Raw genomic sequence first — 15,621 nt, forward strand, 5'->3', positions numbered from 1 at the left:
CGGTATCTTATCATCGTTTTCTTATCAAAAATGCTCGTAACTTGATACAGAAAACCTATTTCAGTTGTTACTTGTGAAACCTTAGTGCCGTTGATCTCACGACAAATCATGGATCAACGATTGTTGCTTGTTTTCATTTTCGCTGTTTCGACAGTTCAGTGCCAGAATAACGTCCAAAATTCTAATGCGACGATTGTGAAAAATGAAACTGTGAATCATGTAGCGACAAAGATAAATGAAACGGTACCTGGGCCAAAACTTCCAAGTTTGTGTGCTACTTGCAACTGTACAGGTAACTCATATCGCTAATAGTAATCACAAAAACATAAATCGAGTGCTAATAAAACGAATAAATATTTTTATAGATGACACGATAGATTGCGAAGACAGAAATCTGACCGATTTATTCTTCGGTTCCCAGTGGCCAAACTCAACTTTTAACTTGGTATCGTTCCAAGGAAACCAGTTAACTTTTATAAAACCATTTCCCACATTACATATCAAAAAGCTAATTCTAAGAAATAATAAAATTATGAATATCAGTCATTCAGCCTTCAAACAATTGATCAATCTTACCGAATTAGATTTAAGTGATAATTATCTAACAAGTGAAAACTTGCAACCCCCTGCGTTTGAGGTAAGATTACAATTAATTGAAAATGAAAAATCAGATTCATTGTTTCGTCATTTGTACCGGGTAATCAGTATAATCTTATATTAGTCACGATCGTTATCTCGAAACTAGGATTTCCAAAGAAGTTTACGTTGTAATTACTTCGTTATCGAGTACTCTAATTATTATATGTATGAAAATTTCAGGGTAGATTTTCACCCGACGCTTACGAGCCACTGGCGAAGCTAAGAGTTCTAAACCTAGCGAATAACGAGCTCCATTCATTACATCAAGATCTCTTCGAGCACATGTCAGCCCTTAAAGTACTCAATCTCTCAGGGAATCTATTTTCCAAAATTGATTTCTCCACCTCTATCGCGATTGATTCTATCGTGGAATTAGAAGAGTTGGATTTAAGCTATTGCGGTTTGAAGTCACTTTCGGATACACATTTCTACTCCTCTTTCAGGTGAGGCTTTAATCTTCAAGCAGTGCCATTAATCCTTTTTTACTTATAATTATTGAAAATTCCCAAAAATTAGGGGCCGTCGTGTTACTAATCTCTAGGTAAAAATTTCAGTTCCAGTTCATCTGAGAGCCGGTATTAAAAATAGTAGTATCTCGGTATACGTCCTGTTTGGACGTGACAAATTTTGCTCGGTATACGACGTAAATTTTTTGTATGAATTTTGCGTCATTTTTAAGTAATTATCTCAGAGGAAAATATATATTTTTTTAATTTACAATCTGTCGTAAAGTGACAATAAGTAAATTTGTTAAATTATTACAATATCATGTGAGTACTTCCCCAGTGGTTAGTACTCTTGAATAAAAGAGGAATAATTAATGGTTGGTATAATATTTAGATATTAATAGAAGTTGTTTTTTATTTTTATATTAATTCTTATGGGAAAAGTTAATTTGGTATACGTCCTAAACATCAGGAACGGATTAAGGTCGTATACCGAGGTACCACTGTACCCCCTTTGCTATAGTAATGATTAATAACTCGATTATTTTCCATCAATGTTAAACTAGAGATATAGAGCTGATTAACGATCGATCGAAATACACTGATAAGAAGCGTCAGATATCGTTATCTCGAATTTCCGCAGAAGAAAATGTAGAGAATAAAACGGCAGATTTATAAGTTACGATTAATATTTATTTGTTATTCAGAGTCCTTAAGAAGTTGAATTTGAGCGGGAATCAATTTACGGCTCCCCCGAGTGCGCTCGAAGAGGCAAAGACGCTGAAGTCACTTTATATGGACGAAAATCCGATGCAAATTATAAGTAGCACCCAGTCGTTTCCGCGTATGCCAAATTTGACCGAGCTGAGTCTTTGCTGTATGCCTCATTTGACGGTGATCGGAGCGGGTGCCTTTTCGGGACTGAGGGCGCTCGAGCACCTCCGAATTCAAAATTGCCCGAAATTGGAAGCGGTCGACGGGTATGCTCTCGCAGCTCAGGTATATTAATTAGATATTAAAACGAATATGAATTCAAATTTTCCCGTGTAAATATTTATATGCAACCGATAAGGTCAGACCCGAATATAGTGCCATTCTAGAAGGACGAGAACACGCGACATCACCTTTTTTCCTCAGGAATACCTGATTTGATTGCGAGGGTACATTTTTTCATTTTTTAAATATTTTCATTTGAATTCGATGCCATTGGAATGTTCACAATGGAAGCGACGTTTATTGAACGGGCGAAAGCATAAACCAGGCAGCAGTGAATAAGAAGAGAGGGATCGTAAAAGGTGATATTATGCTTCGGAAATGATTGCAGACGGAGTCTGAGGGACCGATGTGGCCGCCCCTGAAGAAACTAGATTTATCGGATAACGCTCTGCGATATTTGCCTGAGCACTTCGTAGCTAGGTGGGACTGGCTCGAAGAATTGGATCTGATGAACAACAAATGGAGCTGCGATTGCAATAATCAATATCTGGTAAGTTCTGGCAATCACGGTATACACGGTTCCCTATACCTGAATCGGCCGTTCGTATCGAACCGGTATTGATTTTATCTACCAATAACGCCAATTTGCCGATTCTTCCCTACGATTGTTCGCGACATTTAACCAAAATAGAGCAGACTAATAGGTAGATGGAATTTTAAAGTAAATGTTCGTTGAAAAAAAAAAAAGAAAAAATACAGTTCAGAGCCTCGATTCTAGAAACTTTTTCAAATGAAAGGGTTAAATGTCCAATCGAGATTAAAAAATTAATATTTCTTGTCGCGTTTGTTTTTAGATCCGGATGCTGTTGCCGCAATACGGCAAAAAGCTAATGGGAGATGACGTTAACTCGCTCACCTGTACCGAGCCACCGGAACACCGAGGGAAGAAACTGACGTCGCTGTCGAACCGAAACATCCGTTGCCTGGACCTGAATGGAGCACAGCCTGAGAAAGACGCGATGGTTCTGGTCGGTGTGTTGATCGGTGTGATGCTCGCCATCCCCGTTTGCCTGACGATATTCATCCTGTGGCGTCGCGGCTTCTTTTTCTTCGGACCGCAAGGACCGGCGGACTTCTCTCGTGCCTTCTACAAAAGAACCGCAAACGACGACGACTTCTGACGTGTCCCATGAATTTTAACAGAAAAATCTAGTCGATAAAAGAAAAAGAGGAAGAGAGGAGAAGTCGGGTGTAGATTCTTAGAAGCGAAAACGTTTCTTTAATCCGATAGACACGATTGCAAACAAAGTGTTTCGTAAGATTTCGCGATAATGTTCAGTAATGATAAGAGAGACGGTATCAAAGTTTGTTTAAAACTGAACAGTTATTTCAACAATGTTATATTTATACGTTGTATCCTCGTCGATAAATCTGCGTTTGTATTTTATTTAATCAGTCACCGTATTTTTGTAAATAAAAAGGTCAATAAACACATTGTTTCTATGGCAGGATTTCTTTCTCCGCTCCAAATATTCGCAATTTTGTTCGTTTTATTATTGTTATTAATCTATTCAGCGAGGTATGGTAGTTCCAGTGTTTACTACCACTTTTTGTTTAAACGGAATGCAGGGAAAAATGTTGGAAAAATGGAACTCGCGTTGTTATTATTGCCAATTGAAAAATCCCAACTCCTGTTTCAGAGAAACTTTCATTTTGGAAATTTGTTACCTAGAATTTCCTTTGACTCCTTTATCGTCTAGTTATTCCCTTACAACGTCGGTCACTGCTGACCTCGTAGTACTAAACTCTAAAATAAAATTATCTGAATACACCAGGCGCTCAATAATTCCTTTAATAGTTGGGGCTCTGAGCGTCAGATGATCTCGAGGACTTCCCAGCAAGGAATTAGCAAACGCCTAATCTATCCATATTCCTCATCAACGCAAGATGCCCTAAAAGAATACCACGCAAGGGATGAAACGAATAGCTTATAGTTACCGACGATTATCATCGAAATGATGACGGGAATCTTGTTCGTTTTTAGCCTAACAAGTCTCTTGAGAGGGTTTGTTTAGGTTGGCTGTCGTCAGCCGGAAGGGATAGTTTCGACAGCGTTAAGCTTGCGGACGGGTTTTCGGCTTTACCTTTTGGGCATCGAGGGTTACGGAGGATCGTGGACCGACGAGGGAGCGACGGGACGCACGAATGGACACGCGTCGGTAACACAATTACCAGGACGTTAATTTACTCAATAATCGCGGAAGCAACCCCGTCTAAATGCCGGCACGCGCCTCATCCTCCCTTCTGCCCGTCACCAGAGGCCATCTAATACAGGGGATGAAATACGGCTCCGAGCTTCGCGGATGATTGCCAACGTTTTACTAAACAGCTCGCAATATGATAGGTGAAATATTTTATAACCGGTGAGCACGTTGCTGATTTTGTTAGATGGAAGAAAATTCTTTCGATGAGAGTATTGGGGATTGATGAGAATCAAACTTAGAATCTTAGAATTTGAAATCTTAGAACAGTGAGAAGACCAATCTCCGCTTTGCTAATTAGCCGCCTCACTCTAATCACCTTACAATTAGAGATAACAATTTTCTATACCTCCTAAAACTATTTACGATCCTTAATAATTTCGTGGATCGAAAGCTGACCTATGAGAAACACCTATCACAAGTGTACGTGGGTGTACAGTAGTGTACACCAACACGACGATTTCGAACATGCTGTATACATCGTCCGATAAGTAATCTAATCCGGTGCTCCTCCTGATCCGCATTCTCCACCCTTTCAAGACTCCATACAGATGTATTGACTTGCGAAGAGCTTTCGTATACCTCGACGCGAACGAAGGATCAATACCGACGAGATAAAAAAAAAAAAAAAAAAATGTGAAAGAATAGGGAAAAAAAGAGGAAGCTGATAAAACAACAAACGAAAAGTTCCATTCTTCATTAGAAATTCATTTGCACCCGATGAAAATACAAAGCAGCGTATTTGATTGAAAATAATTCACCAGAGGATTGTACGGAATCGAACAGAATAAAAGTAAATGAATTTAATGGAAAAGCTAGGTCATAAAAAATATCATCCCGGTATTCTTATTTTCAACATTTCAACCGCTGTGTAATAAAATTAAATACCATCCCCGCAAAGTCAAAGTCAAAGGGGATAAACTTTCATATTACAGGGTGCATTGTAAATTCGTATATCGATGAGAAATGAAAAAATGTCAAGGAATTTAAAGAAAATATTTATACGAAGTTCATTTCCACCCGTAACAGTCTAGACAAGCAAGCATCTTCGCGCCGAAATCGTTGGACGAATCTCTGCTACCGGTAGGCGGAAGAAAAAGAGAATAAATAGAATTTAAGCGGTAAGAGAAGGTAGGTGAAAAGCTACACGCGTGAACAGCCGTGATCCTGTGTCAGAACATGCAACAACATGGGGTGAACCACGGATATAGGACTCCTAGCCGCCTCACACCACCCTTCTCCCTTTCTCTTTCACCTCTGATTCGAGGGGTGATCCGTGGGGTGATTCTGATGCACCCTCGGCATCGTGTCCATGGTAACGGTGACGGAGGTCCCGCCCCCGGTGATCCACGGGGCCAACCGTTGCGACGAGTAGCGTCGGGACGCCGACCAATACCGACCGTAGTCGAGCCTCGAATATCCGGTCCGAGGTTTACTCTTCTTGACCAGTTAGAACGGCTGGAGGGTGGAGATGATCGCGCGGGGGGTTGAATCGCCTTGAATCGCGCACCGATACTCCCTAAACGTACACCGAACGACGCTATACTCCGGCCACTTTTCATCCTCGACTTTCCCGTCGGTTTCTTCGGCCTGGTCTCAATTCAATTAGAATTTTACGGGACTCGTTGAACGCGCCAAAACGACCTCCAGTCAGACATTTTCAATGGTGACGTTTCCTCGTGAATTCTGACGAACCTTCCTCCTTCCAACGGATACTCTTCAGGGTGTACCGTCGACTTGTTCCGAGATACCCATGAGAATTTTCCATTTCTAAGCAAAGTGTCGGTGAACGGGTTCGCTTAGGATACGTGTACGGTTTTTGTCTCGAAGAATCCTTCGTTTGGAGTACTTGGTAACAGTGAACGATCAATCCCTTAACTTCATCGTTGTCTTCGGGGTTGATTCGTGAACAGATAGTGAGAGTGTTTATCAGTGGTTACAGGAAGCTTGGAATCTGATCGATCACGATCGTTTGACTATAAACGAGATGATTATGATGATGATCATCATGATGATGTGGTTAGTGAAGAGTACGTGATGAAGATTCAGTGATCTGTGCTGTTCTGTGATAAGAATGTAACCAGATTGACTTGAGAATCGAAGGAAAGTCTGTTTGAAAGATGCAGTCGACTTGTCAGCAACAACAGGCTCAACCGGGTCAAAATGGGACTTCGGCTAGTAGAACGTCGTTCTTGATCGAGGACATTCTGAGCCGCAGCACAGCACAAACTCACTCCCCTCATCATCAACCTTATCATCAACATCTAACGTCTAATCATGGTGTGCAACATCAACAATACCAGCAATTCGCTAGTTTATTACCTGGCTACCATTCGGCACCACCTACAGCTGCTTTCTTTTTGGGACCACTTTTTAGTAACACTGCTATGGGGGTCGGAGTGGTTCCGGGGGTTAGTGAACTGGCGGCCTTGAAACACTGCCGTCGACGAAAGGCAAGAACAGTGAGTAATATTTAATATGTTTGATAGGTGGTTCGAGATTTTTTTTTTTTTTATGTGCGTAGCGATACCCAGTTTTTCCATACACGAATTAACAAATGAATCTGTCCTTCGGGTTGTATTTAGGTGTTCAGTGATCAACAATTAGCGGGTTTGGAAGCTAGATTCGAGGTGCAGAGGTACCTAAGCACCCCGGAAAGGGTCGAGCTTGCGGCGGCACTTCACCTCTCGGAAACCCAAGTGAAAACGTGGTTTCAAAACCGACGAATGAAGCACAAGAAACAATTAAGAAAATTGAGCACAAGCGGAGGGAGCAACAGCAATCAAAATTCTAATCAGCAATGCACCGGTCAATCTGTTTCCGTCTCATCGCCGGCGGGTAAGTAAATTACTTTTTTCTATCATCAAAAATAACACCGGTCTATAATTTTTTATTTTGAATAATTTGTATAAAAAGAATTAATTGGATCGCATTAACCCTTGGACGACGGACCACGAAGAGTGCTCCAATTTTTGTTCAAGGGTTAAAAGTCTATTGTAATCAAACAATATTGAATAAGAAATAATTAAAAAGAAAAGAATCGAATTTTTAAAATAATGAAATACAAGATGATAATTCTAAATGATGTTATAATCGATAAAATAGAAAATCAGCCTGGCGCTTAAAATTTTCACGCATCGCGTCGGTAAATGCAAGCGTTTAATTGCAAATTGCAGAATCTATGCAATTTCGTATCCGCGTCACAATGTGTAATTACCACTAAACACAGGTATCGACTTTTCGATAAACAGTGTACACACAGAGACACGCACACACGTTCATTCTCGTTGCTTCGCATCAATTAACTCGGATTAATAACACGATGTGTCCTACATGATCAACTGCTAATAAATCATATCGGTGATTTTCATGTAAAAACTAGGATCACATTTTTGCGATAATTGAAACGTTCAATTATCTGTAAAAAGTGATCCGTTTAATAAAATATTTCAATGCTTACTAGTACGACGCTATAATTCAAGTCAAACAAGAAGTTTGATTTGAATTAAAAATTAAAGTTACACAGGGAAATTATGAATCTTCAATTAAAAAAAAAAAAAAAAAATTAAAATTTATTCTATTTAAAAAATAAATGACACTCCATTTGAAGCTAAGGGGCCGTTTCATCCCTGAAAGGGTTAAAACGATCGACAACTGTTTTCGATTTAACTTAATTGATCGAGCAAGTATAATAATCTCGCGGAAAGTAGATGGTGGCTTGTGTATCGCAATTAAATCGTTATTAGTATAAACTTCGTAATTGCGATTATCAATTTGCATTGGAGCGCGGCTACCGCGTCGGAATTTCCGTGTACGTCAAATACTTCCCTGTTATCATGCTAATGGACCATATAATGCAACCAAAATTCGGCTGGCAATAAATTACGCAACTTCGGTTAACTAACCAGACTATAACCGAGCTAGCAGCAACTATAATGATTAACTAACGTTGACCCCGGGATAATGATCGCTTTTTGTCCTACAATTCCCCGCAATTCGTATCTCCTTTAATCCTGTTATCGCTCATAGAAGCAGTACATTCACGATCAAATCAAGCTTCTTCGGGAAGGAAAATGGCGATACGGAAATACACAAAATTTTAACTTTTAACAATTTTAATATTAAAAGTAATTCGAATGAAAAATAATAGTTAAAAAAAAAAAAGAAATCAGGACTCTGTTTGAGAAAAAAATATTAAAATTACCTTTTATCGAGTAATGACAATTGCTCGTGTTAGTTAATAGAGGTCGTTACAGAGGCTGCGACATCATATCGAATTAGAATATCAATAATAACGGGAAAGGAGTAACGGCGGCATGCAAATACACCGTAGATTGTACAATAATTGCCGATAACAGTGTCGCTTTGTGCACGTACACTGTACAATGATCTGTATACGATCAACGTGGTTATAACGTAAATGCTACGATCGTGTAATTAAATCAACTTGTTCGCGAGAACTGATCGAGAGTTATCAGAGAACTTGATATTCGCCAACGAAAATATTACTTTTTAATGATATCTCGTTTGTAAACAAATTCGACCCTCAATGAAATCGCGTTTAATTAATAAATTAAATAAAAGATTTCTTATTAAATTATTAAAAAGACTTGATAACCGAAAAATCAAACATTCACTTGTGTCATTAATGGAGGGTAGAAACAATCCCCATATTTTTCAGTTTAATTATTTACGAAAAAAATAATTCACCAGTTAGAATATGAAATGAAATTGAATTCGATTATTTTTCTATATCATTGTTCGTGAAAATGATCAGGCTGCGTAGCAGAAGGGTGCACGATCTCAACTCACCCCCTCGTCTTACACCGCATCTACTCATAACCTTCGACAAGTTGCTCGTCTCGGTAGCCAAGATGGCTTCGGGTAGGAAGGGCTAACGAAGTTAGTAGACATCTCCTTGGCAGCGAAGAAGAAGAAGGGGGATGTAAGGGGTGGAAAGCACGTAGAAGATGAGACCGCCTAGTCGTCTGGAGACTCGAACGGATACCGTCTAAGGAACCCAGGAGACTTACAGCACCCCTTGCTTCGTCTTTCCCCTTCTCGTGCTTCCCACCCTCTCGGTCATACCATCCCTCGTTCTTACCTCTTGTCTTCTCGATTCGGTCTTCGAGAAAATTAGTCAATTATCGGCTAAGTGCTCGGCCAGACCTACATTCGCGATTGCTCGCCACCGAGGTCTGGCCAGCTTCTTAACTGTGTATCACCACGTATCTGACCCAATTTAATTCGGTTCATTGGTTTTTGAAAAGAAACAAAAAAAACAGGAACTTATACATGATTGTTTAACCTTGATTTAAAGTTTCCCATTCCGTTTATTAATAGGACTAATTAGCAGATGCCTGAAATTCCTGATACAACGTCCCAGCGGATGTCCTATCTTGCTGCGGTTCAATTTCTCTCGTTTCGCTATCGCGTTTGTGCCGTTCACTATTATTGCATCGGGTGCATAATTTTACTACCCGTTAGCGTAAGACCGTAGCGATACGGAAACACTGGAATTGTAAAAGTACAAAAAAGAATAAATTTGTTCACAGAAAGACCAGTGGATTTCTCGTTGAACGGTGGCCGAGAATCTAGAGCGAGCAGCGACGCACCGATCGACTCGGACGACGATGAAATCGACGTTCTAGGCGACGAGACACCGTCGCCGACACGAAATAATAATATTCACATGTCCAGACACAATGGTTCACCGACGAGTTTTCATCAAATCACGCACCCACATTCGGTTACCCTGTCCCATCAACCAGGACAAACTATTCAACGTCAGCATCGCTGAAACCAATTACTCCAAGGATACTATTCCTTCGGAAGTAAAATAATATTTTAAATCTACCTAAGCGTACAAGAAACGACAGACTTGGAAAAAGAAGTTCAATAATTTAGTGAACAGTGAAAAATAATTTGGATCTTATCAAAGATTCTCCTTATTTATTTAACGTGCAATTATAGTTTAAAGAATAATTAACTTTATTAAATGTATAGCGATTCTTTGTGCAAAATTTAAGAAGAAAAAAAAAATACTGTGCTGGATTTACAAAAGTCAGACACATTTTGTAAAGACAAATTCTTCTTCAATTATTCAAATTCTTGGTATATTTAACTTTTTATTAACTACAATGTGCACCTGCGATCAAATCAGGCTTTCCTAGGAAACCTGGTGATGCCCCGTGTTACTACCTTCCCGGTAGGCATCCGCGGGAAGAATGACTGCATAGCGAAAGGGGCCCTATATATATATAGACCTGCGGCGGACCGCCACTTGCATACAAATATTCGCGCGGGAAAGTTTGAATTAATATTAACTTTGTAATTCGTACTTCTCAGTTATATATTAAATTCTATAATATGTAATAATTAAAAGTTGTATTATATTTTATATAAATTACTTTTGATATTAATATCGTCAGAATGAAGAGTCTGAAAATCCCTGCTTCCTTTAAATCACCATTTTCCCTAAGGAAGACTGATTTGATCGCGAGTGAACCATAAACTGTGTCATAAGTGTATAAAACCAAAAAATAGAGTCGTAAGGAAGAAAACATGTTTCCCTCCTTCTTATTGTTCAATTATCGAGGTGATCAGTGAATCAAAGAAGATTGTGACGGAAACAAATATCGACGAGCGGTATTGTAAAATATGAACGATGTAAAATTTGTTAAGTGATTCGCGAGCAAGGATAATGTAGAAAATTGTAAACGTGTAAATGACTGTCTTAATGATCTCTCGTGATACTTTTTATAGCGAAATGCCGTAATAAAGCTAGTCTGTTTCGTGTCACTTTTTATAGCGAAGTAGAAAGTTAGCTTGTGGTTCGAATTGAGATTAAAATGTCACGATGTAAGAATCAAGTGTACGCATACATTTTCCCTTTCCTTAGCTACATTTTTCCAGCCATTAATATTCGTAAAATTAATTAATCTGAAATTTGAAAAAAAAAAATATAAAATATTTCAAGTGCAAGTTAATTTTTCTCTATGGTTAACGAAGAAGGGTGACGATTGACATTTATGGCGTTTCGGGTCAAGAACCATGATCCTGCTTTTCCTGCAACATTATCGCTCCACTAATTGGCGACGTGACATTTATTACACGTTTGGGACATTTTCGAAGCTTAACTCACTTCACCGACCAAAGCCAGCTAAAGAGCAATTAATCCGGACTTAATGTCCGGCGCCAAGGATCACCCGTTTAATCACCGAACCATGACTCATACGTCAACCTTTATTTTGTATAATTAAATTTTCAAATCGTATAAAAATTCAACATATTAAAAAGATAAATTAAATATTGAATTTTCATTTTGTATCAACTTTAACCCGAACAGAAGATACTTTGATTGATCCTGATTATTGATCAATAATGAAATCGATGACCGAAGGAGAACTTCTTTGCTACCTGTTGCCAAAACATTCGAAGCAAGTGGAAGTAGAAAAGAAAGGGATATTGCGGAGCAGTGACAGACAGAAAATTTTCAGTGAAGCAGGATAGAGGCGGAGTCTGTGGAACACGTCGTGCTTCCAGTTGGGGTGAATCCTAATACCCAGATAATGGGAAGTAATTGCGAGGGATCAGAGCGAGCGTAGCTACTCTCTCGGTTCAGGAGCGTACATAGACCGGAGGGTGGAGGTGTCGGCGTTCTCATCCCCCTTGCGGCACTGGAGATTCGTGGGGAAGGGGGTGGATGAAAAGGACGGTCCAACAGAGACGCACACATACACGAATCGACGGAGAGAACTGGTGGAAGTGGTATCCCGGAGGGAGAGAGACAGAGGTCTATAATTATATTATCGAGGCAAAATCACGGCGCACATTCTCAAATGCACCACGGATGACGCTGTTTTGCCAAGGAGCATCGCGAACAGTAGGCTTCCATCTGTGTTATCTTGTTGCGAAACTTTCGATCGACCGATTAAGATTTTCATTTAGGAGAGAAAATGAATTTTCTCGAGCAGTACAGGTAGATAAAAGAAGCAGAAGGGTGATAGTTTAACCCTTGTCGATCGAAATGGCAATCCATAGCTAAGAATGGAATTATGAAAATTTTCGAATCTTGGACTTTACAACCTTCAAATTTTTTAATATCGAAACTTTAGAAGCTTAGAATGTTAGAATTGCGAGAGGGGTCGTGCCCACCCTGGCCCCCCGTTTTCAAAAATTTTCTTATCAACGCCTAAACTAAAGATCTCTAAAACTTTCAATTATTAATCATGATCCTCAATGCCAACAGCTTGAAAATAATCACAAAGACCGTCATACAGAAAATGTTTCCTTTGATGTATACAAAAGGAGCAGAAGAAAGGGGGAAGGATTTAATATCTTGACAAAAGCGTAGCACCGGACGCTAGAAGAAGCAAGTAGCTTGTAAACTAATGAGATCATGGTGGTCCATTTATGACGTTTATTAGATTTCGTTAAGACGTCTGTTATTACGGTACGTAAATAAAGGGGGAAAATTCTCACCCGTTGCCGGCGAAGGGAGAGCCGGAATGCGGCGAAAATAATGAAATAAAAGACAATGAAGTGGCAGGTACAATAGCGAATGGGGCCTAGGACGGATGAGAATGAACAAGGCGGCGAGTACAGAGAAACCTAGAACGCCAAGGGGGGGTTGAAACCGGCTACGGGGGTAGGTAGTAGGTGAGCGGGCTAAATGCAGTGGGCGTGTTCCCATTACTTTCATTATTTTTCGACATAGGGGTTCGGCACCGATATGCGCAGCACAGGGTGCCATAGTCTGTTAAATGCAAGGGGTGCTTTTCAATCTACCTGCCACCACTTGTGTGTATCGCTATCGAGTTAACGATGAGGTCAACCCTTCCGTCGTTAACACATTCGCGGTTACTTTTTTTTTCTGAATTTTCCAAAAAAATTTCATTTTCAAATTGATCGAGTTGGAACTAAAAGTTAATGCCTCGACTAAAATAAGGGGGGTGAAATTTGTTAACGGAAGGCTTTGACATTCGCTTTGTTTTTAAATGAAAAAGAAATTTATTCACCACTAACCTGGTTTTATTTGGTCGCAATGGAGATAGGAAAATTCAACCATTTTACAAAACTAAATTTTCAAACGTAGTGGTTAACTTTGGACCGACCCTTGACGGTGCACTCGACGAACACAGCATCTGCAAATAAAAAGGGAAAATTCATTTTTATTTATTTTTTTTTAAATCACACGTTAAATTGAACCCATTAAGGGTCATAAAGTGTATCGCGCAGTATGCCTAAGGCACATCAAAGGGGAGGAAATGATCGAGTGCACCCTACCCGTGTAATAATCCAAGCAAATCAAATTACCTTCCTAAGCAGATAAGATCAATGAATGTCTACGGGAAAGATCAATGAAAGTTTATAATCGGTGATGCTTTTGATACATCAACACAGAGTAGTTCTCCCTTTATTGTACGTATTAAGGTTAATTTAAATAGAAGTAATTTCCAAATCTTGAAGAATTGAAGGCAAACAAACACGTATAGGAGAATACGTAATCTTGGCAAGTTAAAGCATTGATGGGGTTGAAAGTTTGCAAGCAGCGGTTTAGAGAGACGGTAGGTAGTGTTTCGCTAAGGGGGTGGAAGCTTCTGTTCCCCGTAGATTTATTCGGAGGGTTAGTTGAGACCCATGGATTGACATGCGGCGACGTCTTGACAGCTTGTTAGGCTAACGGTTGGCTGCCGTTCATCGAACACGATGCGCTTCAGCCTCTTTACCACTCTTTAGCTTGACATTTCACTTCTGATTAAACGTTATACCATTGTCTGCTTCTCCATCTTTCTTTGTTGCGTCGCGACGCTAATATTACTCTTCAACTAAGAACTAAGTCATCTTGATTGCATAATTCTTGAATGAATTTGGGAATTTAAATTTGGCGCCAAAAAATATATTTTCAAACCAGTTTGCTGTGAAAGAAAATTTAAACATTCTAAAAAGATAGAAGAGAAGAGAAGGGAAGTCAGCCCTAGGTGAAATCTCAAGAAGCGAATACAGGAAGAAAAAGGATCAGGGTCCAAAGAGTAGGAGAGACGGATATTCGTGGTGGAGGGAACAGCATTACTGTCCACGTGCCGTTTAACTTGATCACCCTGGCCAATCTGGCCTCATTTCAACCTCCAGTTACTACGACACTTCCGCTAACAAATAACATTGTCGACGACCCTGCGGGGGCGTTCTGATTCGATTTGTACACTATGAAAGCGTGCTGCTCGACAGCCGCTGACGGAATAGAGATGTTCCTCGATCGACAAAGACGCACGAATAAAAGAAAGGAGAATACAAAAAAGAGGGAACAGAAACAGCGAGTTACATATGTATATGCAGAGCGTTAGAAAAATTCGGTTTTTTTTTTTTCGCGCCTGGAATTATGCTATTAATGATACGCAACATTACGCCATCTGGACCATCGAAATTGAACACAATTATTCTAATAATTATACAACTACTGTGTATTTACCTGATAAAATGACTTTCTATCAAAACGGAAGGAAAGGAAAAATTCTCATGAACGTAATAATAGCACAACGTGCTGGAAAGCACGGCTACGGTCTAATTAGTCCGGTTATTTAGTTAGGCAACAGAGATGCGACAAGTTTACCTCGGCTGTTCGGTACTAGAACCACTTAGAGATTCGTATCTCCAGGACGTGTTTAAAAATAATTACCGTGGAAGATTCAGCGATAGTCACGGAGTCGCCCTCACCTTTGTGCACGCTGCCCTCTGAAGTGGTCCTCGTTGTTACGGCATAAAGGCAGTCCATGCAACCCCCTTCTTGTACGTCCTACCGTCTCTTCCGGCACCGCTCGAGTGGTCCTCACCTTTCAACCACTCTATCACCCCGTTTAAAGAAGTAAAGACCAAAGGTCCTTTACCGTTTTAAGAGGTTAGACCGGCTCGAATAGGAGTTTATTCGCGATGACAATGTGACGCTGGTACACCGTTGTCCCCCTTATTAAATCACCGATATACTGGCCTCGCTTTATACACCGAAGACGAAACATCGAGTGGATATCGAATTCACCGTCGAATCGAGCCACAAAGATAGGATAAAGAACTAAAGACCACAGGTTTTTCACAGGTTTAAAGTGTTACTGCGTTCTATACACGACACAACGTGTTCGCGGGCTTGCGAAATTGGCGGGAAATTCGTACACGGTCATGAACGTACGAATACGTAGACGAGACAACTAGCGCGTATGATGTAACGAGCATTCGCTATGCCACCTAACAGCAATTTCTGTAATTAAATTTGAATTCAAATTAATGTCAAATCATACAAATCTAATTATCAAAGTAAAAGAAGAATGATTATGGACAAATTACCT

The 15,621-nt window shown here is 39.8% G+C and overlaps 2 protein-coding genes across 2 annotated transcripts; both read left to right on the forward strand.

Annotated features, from left to right (window-relative positions):
• The first annotated feature begins 42 nt into the window (after positions 1 to 42).
• Positions 43 to 3,524, forward strand: LOC114874805 (TLR4 interactor with leucine rich repeats-like). Its single transcript, XM_029184428.2, has 6 exons — positions 43 to 292; positions 366 to 637; positions 820 to 1,082; positions 1,793 to 2,084; positions 2,410 to 2,571; positions 2,876 to 3,524. The coding sequence occupies exons 1-6, from the start codon at positions 109 to 111 to the stop codon at positions 3,200 to 3,202; spliced, it is 1,500 nt and encodes a 499-aa protein (XP_029040261.1). The 5' UTR covers positions 43 to 108; the 3' UTR covers positions 3,203 to 3,524.
• Positions 3,525 to 5,816: 2,292 nt separating this feature from the next.
• On the forward strand, positions 5,817 to 10,578 carry LOC114874794 (brain-specific homeobox protein homolog). The gene is made up of 3 exons (XM_029184406.2): positions 5,817 to 6,744; positions 6,868 to 7,120; positions 9,838 to 10,578. Exons 1-3 carry the CDS (start codon positions 6,403 to 6,405, stop codon positions 10,080 to 10,082), a joined length of 840 nt encoding a protein of 279 aa, XP_029040239.1. The 5' UTR covers positions 5,817 to 6,402; the 3' UTR covers positions 10,083 to 10,578.
• The last annotated feature ends 5,043 nt before the right edge of the window (positions 10,579 to 15,621 follow it).

This window comes from Osmia bicornis, chromosome 2 (genome assembly GCF_907164935.1).
Source record: "Osmia bicornis bicornis chromosome 2, iOsmBic2.1, whole genome shotgun sequence".
Classification (NCBI taxonomy): Eukaryota; Metazoa; Arthropoda; class Insecta; order Hymenoptera; family Megachilidae; genus Osmia; species Osmia bicornis.